This window comes from Acipenser ruthenus, chromosome 34, assembly GCF_902713425.1.
Source record: "Acipenser ruthenus chromosome 34, fAciRut3.2 maternal haplotype, whole genome shotgun sequence".
Lineage (NCBI taxonomy): Eukaryota > Metazoa > Chordata > Actinopteri > Acipenseriformes > Acipenseridae > Acipenser > Acipenser ruthenus.
Window position 1 is genome coordinate 1300924 of NC_081222.1, and position 9123 is coordinate 1310046.

General features: G+C 43.6%; 1 protein-coding gene across 1 annotated transcript; it reads right to left on the reverse strand.

Annotated features, from left to right (window-relative positions):
* Positions 1-64: 64 nt before the first annotated feature.
* LOC117401993 (AP-1 complex subunit mu-2) lies at positions 65-8121 on the reverse strand. Its single transcript, XM_034002779.3, has 12 exons — positions 7835-8121; positions 6376-6532; positions 5297-5364; positions 4589-4719; positions 4327-4474; positions 3908-4034; positions 3290-3432; positions 2846-2917; positions 1990-2148; positions 1615-1740; positions 1325-1400; positions 65-800 (listed from the first exon to the last, which is right to left on the reverse strand). Exons 1-12 carry the CDS (start codon positions 7874-7876, stop codon positions 775-777), a joined length of 1275 nt encoding a protein of 424 aa, XP_033858670.3. The 5' UTR covers positions 7877-8121; the 3' UTR covers positions 65-774.
* Positions 8122-9123: the final 1002 nt, after the last annotated feature.

Sequence of the window (9123 nt, forward strand, 5' to 3'; positions counted from 1 at the left end):
TTATAAAACGTAAGAAAAGTCTGGGGTCTAATTTAAAAGCACAGAATCTAGTCTTTTTTAGTAAAATGTTTCTTGTGTTTTAGATCCTAGCGGCGGGCTGTTCCATGCATTTCTAACTCTGTGTGTAAAGCAAGGCTCCCCATCTCCTGTACTAAACTCACCCTCTCGTTCTCTCAGTGCTAAACACGAAGACGGGTCGTGGGGTTAATTATAAGATCATACCATCCACCACCACACATGTTTCATGTAATATTAAAAAAACAAGCTTCCCTTACATGTTTATGATAATTCCAGTGGTTCCCTGTTGTCTTTTAAACCCTTTGCCCTAGAATTGTTAACGTGGTTATATTGTATTGTACAAGAAATTTAATATAATGGTAAAGGTCAGACTTCTAAGTGACCATGCAGATATACCACGTGTCACTTTGAATCTTCTGTTCCGAGTGTTACTGTAGGGATGCGAGCAATCTCAATAGGACTGGTGGAGGGTATATCAAGGATCCGATGTGGGGGTCTAATAAAGACCAGCCCTTCCCTTTCCAACAGCGATGCTGGAGAGTTTGTTATTTTGGAGGAGTGTTGCAATGATTAGAAAAAAAAAAATTACATTCATAAAAAAAAAAAAAAGTTTTGTCATTATATATATATATATATATATAAAAAGTATGAATCACAAACGGTGTTTGGTATTGAAATTTGTACTGCAAGTAAAGTTCAGAAGGCACTTGATCTCAGCTCTGGAATTGCACTCTGGTTCCTTCGATCGAGTTGTTTCTAGGAGTTTGTTCTCAACTGGTAATCTGAAACGAAAAAAGAATGTGTTCTAATGAAGTTAAGCTAACCAACAGTAGCTGCTTTCTCATTAACGCTGCTTAAGTTTGATTGCAATGGTGATTTTACTTCGCAGACAGTGACAGATGGGCATGGAGACTGAAATGCTCCCTCCCTCCCTCACCCCCCTAAGAGAAAGGGTGCTCCCTCCAGTCCAGGGCAGGCTTGAGGCATGGAGACTGGACTGCTCCCTCCCTCACTCACCCCCTAAGAGAAAGGGTGCTCCCTCCAGTCCAGGGCAGGCCTGAGTCATGGAGACTGAACTGCTCCCTCCCTCCCTCACCCCCCTAAGAGAAAGGGTGCTCCCTCCAGTCCAGGGCAGGCTTGAGGCAGGGAGACTGGACTGCTCCCTCCCTCACTCACCCCCTAAGAGAAAGGGTGCTCCCTCCAGTCCAGAGCAGGCTTGAGGCACAGAGACTGAACTGCTCCCTCCCTCCCTCACCCCCCTAAGAGAAAGCCCTCCATGACCCTGACAGATTCCCTGCTAGCTCACCTCCACTCTGAGTGATGTATCTGACCCAGGGTAAAGCCTGGTAGCCACTCTTCTCTATGATCTTCATGTATCGCACCTGGAGAACAAACACAGAGAGAGGCGGCTGGGTTAGTTACACATTTTGTTTTAAAAAGGCATTCTGAAGTACAACCAAAAACGTGATAATAATAATAATAATAATAATAATAATAATAATTATTATTATTATTATTATTATTATTATTATTATTATTATTATTAACGGTGCGTTGGGCTCTCCGTTTTTGAAACGTTTATTTGCGTCTCCTCACCTGGATCCCAGACACAGTGAAGTAGGGGATTTCAAACTTCACGGTGATGGGCGGTCTCCCCTCCAGCTCGTCTTTGTCCACGCTGGGCAGTCCGAAGTGAGCTCTCATGAGAAACTCCTTCCCACCCTGAGGGTCAGCGAGAGCGTGCGTTAAGGTTCATGGGGGGGGAGGGGGAGGAGAGGGGAGGAGAGGGTTCAGTACACATCGGACACGTTAGTGAATCTTTTCACCCTCTTTTGAATTACTTTGCAGGAATAAAACATTTTGATGTGTTGCATATTATAATGCATTTAAGACCTAGCGAGAAAATGGGTTCATTATTCATGTAACACAGGAGTGCGCACGGGAGCCGTTCCCAGTCCTCCCAGTACTCACTGGGAATGACTTGATGGTCCAGATCACCACGTTCTTCTCCGGCACGTACTTGGCGCTGCCCACGCTGGTTTTGAACCGCGGCGAGTCGACGTCGCTGGGAACGGGCACCGAGATCTGAACGCTGTTGGCGACCGACTGCTTCTTAAATTGACCCTTCGCCTGGCGGGAGAGAGGAAAAAACAAACAGCGACAAGGTGGTCTGCGGGTCAGAGTTCACACACTGATCGCGAAGGAGGATCGGCTTCTATTCAGGAGATCAGGACAAACCCTCGCGACTCGGAACGGTTCAGATTTTATAACCGATTACACGACGTACAGAAATGAAGGGCTGCCTCAAACCCGCTTGGTTTGGGGGGTCCACCCCCTGCCTTGCTGGACGAGGCGGTAGACCCCCCATAACAGACAGTACTAATGGGGGAGACACAGGGGTGGAGCTTGGAATGCGAACGTCTGTTTACACAGCTCTGATTGGCCAGGATTGGATGATGTAACGTGTGTTGGGAGCTGTCCTTCCTCCACAGCCTTAAGCCGAGGGAACACGGAGCCAATTTTTCAGCAACAGTGGCTGGTTCTGGGAGACCATCGGGAGACCTAGTTTGAGGTTGCTGTATCAAACCCCCCCCCCCCCCCCCCCAGTCTCCCCTGGTGTGCCGTGCAGTGGCCTGAAACCTAGTCTCCCGAAACCAAGTTGTGTTGTTCCCTGAGCTTTAGTTTATAAACTTCATTAAAACACACAACTTTTTAAATAAGATTTAACTTTCACTCCATCTCAGTGCTTCTTGTAGTTAAGCATCATAAAATAATAACAACAATATTATTAATAATAATAATAATAATAATAATAATAAGTTTCTACCTTCACCATGATTTCAACTCGGCTGTGGGAGAATTTCTCAATCACAGACTCGATCCAGATCAACGGTTTTACCTGCAAAGAAAGAGAGTTTGAAACATTCCTCACTTGCGTATATTACTTGAGCTCTCGATTCATTCTAGAACTTAAAACAGCGGGGCTTCCGAAAAATCTAGCGTGACACGTCCGCCACGCGGCGCTACAACCGTTTAAACAACGTTTTTCTTTCCATTTTTAACATCCTGACAACTTTTCACACTTACAACTTTGCTGTAAATGAGAATTTGTTCTCAATCAACTCAAAATAAAAGGTTTTGATTGGTCGATTGAGAAGCGACCAGTTTCGTCTAGGAGAAAGATAGAGAGGGTCTTTTTTTTTTTTTTTTTTTAGCCTGCAGTATACAAGTCTCCTCGCAGCCAGAGGGAGGGGCCGGGAGGCTCGCTTACGTGGGTGTTGATGCGGTAGGACATGAGTTCGGAGTCTCCGTCAGGAGGGATGAAGGAGATGGTGCGGTCGTTCTCGAAACGGGACAGTCGCACACACTGGTGGAACTTGACGTCTTCCATCACCACCGACTTGCCTTTGTCTCCTGCCAACGACCAAGAAGAAGAATATAAAAATGATTGGTTGTTATTTGTCCAGGTCACACCCCGGCCCGCCCCAATTACAGGTGATGGGGGCGTGGCAGGCCAAATCTGCGAAAAATGGGAGTGTTCTGTGGAGCATCTTGTGCATTTTAGTATTTATATTAATAATAGAAATCAAGTAAACGTGATCCTGTCCAACAACGTATAGGTTAAATACTTGTAATTTAAATTCAAGCGTTTGTCAGTAAAATCTTTTCAACTCCTACGTTTTGAAGGAGACAAAAACAGCTGTTAAATTTAAGATAAAAACTAAAACCGAACAGCTATATTTCCGGAGACTCTAGCAGTCTGTTCGTGATCAAAGTAGCTGCAGAACACAGAAGGAAGTTTCCGCGGGAGCCGACGAATCCTCAGGAATTTCGTTCTCCGCAGAACCGCCTCTAGCGACGGGAAGGGAGTTGCAGTGGGCGTACGTACGGCCGGTGAGCCCGAAGAGGACGCGGTCATTGAGACCCAGTCTGAGCTCCGGCATCCCCGACAGCATCACTTTCAGCTTGATGCTGCCCACGATGTCACTGCTCAGCACGTTCCCATTGGCGTTCACCTGACAGGGGAAAAAAGAGAGCGGTCACCGCTGAAGAACCAAGAACTTAAACTTCCTGCCTTCCCTCTCCTTTCACCTCTTTATTTTCAACTCCCCAATTTAATTGTTCCTAGCAGCTCCCCCATAACAGCTCAGGAGGTCAGTGGGAGTCCGATCTCCCGTGACTAAACCAGTCACCTCTTCAGCCTTTACCATCTGCGCCAGATTATTATTTATTTCTTAGCAGACACCCTTATCCAGGACGACTTACAATTGTTACAATATATCGCCCCCCCCCCCCCCCCTCGCTCACCAGCAGATTGACGGACTCAATGACGTCGATGAAGACCTCGTTCTTCTTGTATTTTATGCCCTCGGAGCGCCAGGACACGGCGTTGGTCACAGTGTTGGGCACACGCAGCTTGGTGACCTCCAGCTTGTTCCCTTCCTGAGTGATGTACCTGGAACAGGGGAAGGACGGGTTGTTAAATCAATTAAACCTGACCCGACTCTCCCCTCCCCGGTCCTGGAACCATGGGGTTCTGAGCAGCCCTGTTCAATACACCCGGACTCACTCCTGCAGGATTTGGCTGTCGGTCGTCTGGGGAAAGCCGAAGTCCATGAGCTCGTCCAGCAGCTCATAAACCACCACGAAGTTATCCTGGATGCTCTCCTCCTCCAGCTCCTTGAAATACTCGGTGAAGACCTGCCGAGAACAGCAGGACAGACTCAAGGAAAGGAGACCATTCAGCCCTTCAGTGCCCATCCGGTTCCTAGCGGCCGGCTGATCTCAAAACAGTTTCTAAAAAGGATGCCAATGATTTAGCACCAAGAACGCGTCCAACACACTTAACGCTGCGTCGAGTGTCTCCCACCCTCTGTCCTAAGTTTCTACTTAACCCTTTAAAAGGACAAGGGACGTACGTGTCCCACAAATAAAAAAACAATGCTAACTTTCTTATTTTTGTAACAAGGTGCACGAAACAGGGTTTAAAATGTACTGACAGACAGACAGGTTTATCCAGAATTGTCAGTTTCCTCCTCGTGATACTCGAGTCGCTCTCAAATGTAAGTAGTGTTTGAATGACGACCGCTTGATCCCTGAACGGGTTCGATTCTGAACCAGCGTCCTCTGGTCGGGGTTTCTGCATGGGCTAAGGTTACAACGGTCATCTCCTTTTAAGATCTTAACAGACTGCAATCAATTCACCCCCGCTGATGTTTTCTGTTGGCTCCAGGCTAACTTGTGGTTTAGTTCTGAAATGCCAGCGCGCGAATCTTACCTCGACTAGCTTGTAAAGGAAGGAGTAAACCAGGGAGGCGTTGGAGTTCTTCATGGTGAGAGCCACCACTGGATTCAAAAAAATCAGAGAAGTCATGGAAAATGACCACATGCAATGATTCCCAACTAGGGTTGCCACCCTTTTATGTACTTTGACCCTCTGTCCGTTTTTTTTGGAAGATGTCCTACAATTCTAAGCATTCTAATCTATTGGATATGTTCTTTAAAAAAAGGTGTTACAATAAACAATTTAATATAACATGTTGTGCTTGTATGAGTGAAACTCAAATACTATAACACAGCGGTGTGTAAATGCACCAGAATGAATTGAGGTAACAACGTAAGCCACCAAAACGCTGTGCCGTGATGTTTTTCTTGCGTGCTCACCGCTGTGTGTTATCTGGTGTGAGCATGCGTGCTGCTGTTAAGTTTGACAGCCCTTTGAATGAAGAAGCGCGAAACTGTAACGTTAGTCACAATGGCAGAGAACTGAAGAAGTAGACAATAGGAGGGGATGGGACGTCCGGGATTCTCAAAGGTGGCAACCCTATTACCAACGGCAGCAGAGAGGCCGAGCAAAGCATTAATCTCGAAGCCTGAAAACGGTTTGAGATGTCAGCCAGACCAAACCCTTAGCAGACCTATGTGTACCTCGCCCTACTGCTAGACGCCTTTTTTGGGTTCCTTGCTCACTTTACTTTGGAATACGCAGATCCTCTCGAACACCGAAGAGGATGGCGGCCACTGATCACTGCTGCCAAATCACTCCCTCTACTGCAGTCCTGTGTAGCTGTAGTCAGACCCTGTAATCTAGCAAGATGCCTTGGATAAAGGCGTCTGTCAAACACACACATGCATACATACATAAACAATAATGGGGTGTGGCTGCCTATAGAAAATGGTAGCCGAACCACTTTTCCGGTTCGACTGTGCCACCTAAGTGAACGCGTGATGTGTCAGGCTCCTCTTATTAAAATAAAAGATTTAATTTCGTGGAGTTTGGTCGAGAGAGACTGGAATCTACTTCCAACAATGGATAAAAACAAACCAACAGCTTCACACGCGCGTTCAAAAGGATACGGTACAGATTACTGTGCTTGATCCACAGGAAGTGCACTTTCCCACGCGAGAGGAGCGGGCAGGTTAGCCCCTCCTCTTCCTGTTGCGTCAGCAGAGGCAGGAAGTGGTCAATCTCCGTCGTGTCGACGTCACCTTTGTAGTTCCGACTGATCAGCACCTGAGGAAGAGAGAGAGATGAAACTACAGCGGTGGAGAAATGGTTTGCAACCCCCTATAGCATGAACTCACTCTGCTTCATGAAGTCGAATGAAACCCGCTGAATAACGTTAACATATTGAATTGCACACAACGCTTTGGAGTTTTCCCAGATACTTAACGAGAAAAACTGACAATTAAAAAATGTGACATTTTGAAAATCTAACATGAAATACTACTGTACTACTATTATGGCTTCCGGTAGACTTTTACAATATAGTTTTGTAGTTTCTTGTGATTGCTTGACGTTAAAGAAATGATCTTATGTTCAGATTTTTTTATGTCTCAAATTTAAAATTGTAGGTGATGCTAAACTTTTGGTCAGAGCTGTACACCCAGAACAAGGGAAGCTCACACGGGACTCACACCAGCTGTGAAACCGCACAGAGACAACGGGGGCATTTACAATACCCACAATGCATCAGCAGACCCAGGAGGCTGTTTTAATGCACAGAAATAAGAAACCTCAAAACATGACATGACCCCCGGCCGGCTATTTTTGTTTGTCATTGGAATCGGGGTCAGACACAAAAAAACTTCTCAAAGTGAATGCTGTGTTAGCGGTAATAAACGTTAAATAATAATAAATAACATGATTTAATCCACACTGAATTATAAAAGATCTGTGTTAGCGGTAATAAACGTTAAATAATAAATAACATGATTTAATCCACACTGTATTATAAAATCTTGTAAGAATCGTTTATTTTATTTATTTATTTTTTTTACTAAAAGAGGAGAAATACATTTTAACGTAGCTAGTAAACTACTGCAACAGGTCGAGCGAGTAAAAACGCCTCGTTTCTGAGGAAATATAAACCTCAGGAAAGAGAACACGCCACTGCGAGTTATTTATTGACCATTTTAAAAACAAGGTTTAAAATGAACAATGTGTTACAAAATACAAAAAAGATAAACAAACAGTACAGAATCTAAGCCAATATGATCATTTGGTTATGTTATGAAAAATAATTATATATATATATATATATATATATATATATATATATATATATATATATATATATATATATATATACACACATACACATATATATACACACACAGTATATATGTTTAATGAATTTGTTAAAATAACATGAAACTATTCATAAGTTCAAATATGTACACAAAGTGCATGCAGTGTTATATCAGCCCATAACACCATGTGTGTATGTACTATATAGATATATAGATAGAGTATATTACAAAAAAAACGTATTTCTTGTACTATATCTCTGTCTAGATTGACAGGCTCGCTCACCTTTCCTTTCATATCCAAAATGAACACCGCGGAAGCAGACATCGTGATTTATATTTCTATAATGTAAAAAAAAAACCTTAACTTAACTTGCGCCTTGGTTAATGCTGTTAAAATATGAAACAGTCTTCCTCGGGTTTACAATGTACAAATAAATATATGAAAGTGCGTGAAGCAGAAAGAGTCTATATATCTATATATATATACATATATCTCTTTGACCACAGACTCCGATTTCCTCCTTTCAGGGCCCGGTTGCTATTATTAACTACTTCAACCCCACGTCATCAAATCCAGGTGAACCATTTACAGCGACTTACCTGGGCGTCTTAAAGGGGAGGTGCACAACGTTCCGCCGACTTTAAATGCAATGGGCCCCTTTCACCAAATAAAACCGACAACAGTTTTGCAGCTGATAACTGCATAGCTTTGTATTTATGTATCTGTAATACGATGGGCATATATGGTAGTAGTCAGTATATAATTCTATAATGATATGGTACCTTTCCACATAACGTTGGTCGTTTTCTGTGCTTTCAAAGCGGGCATATAATTATTTATGATTTAATAACTGCCATAAAATAACGACTGCCTGGCAAGTCAATGTTTCAAGATAAATATATAGGCATGAACGATTCAATACAGGGTCGTGGAACGGCTGACCGTCCTCCAGATCTAAGGATATTAAACGCAGCAGTTTTTTTTTTTCAATGGATTTCTGATTTATCTTCAAGGTTACAAACTAATACTTGCAGGTGTCCCGCATGGCCGCTTGTGGGCGCCAGACTACGTTGGCGTTCTACGTGTTTAAACCAATGCGTTTGAAAACGAGGTAGACATTCCTCTAGGGAGGTGATTGTATTTTTTTTTTTTTATAAGTATTGTATTATTATTTTTAAAATGTGTCAATAAAAAGGCGAGCATTTGGTTTGGCAGAATGTGTGTCTAGAGTTTCCAAAAACCAAGGTTGACGGTGGATAGAAGCATAAGCAACTGCCGCCCATAGTCCGCCATGTTGGCTCTATGTGCTCTTAACCGAGTTCCACGATTCAGCCTCCATATTTGGACCAAAATGGCTTCGATTCCATAACTTCCTGTGCACCTTTTCACAAAGATAGTGTATATGTTCTTTCTGAAATCTTTATATATATATATATATATATATATATATATGTGCCTCAAGCCTGCCCTGAACTGGAGGGAGCACCCTTTCTCTTAGGGGGGTGAGGGAGGGAGGGAGTAGTTCAGTCTCCATACCTCAAGCCTGCCCTGCATTGGAGGGTGCACCCTTT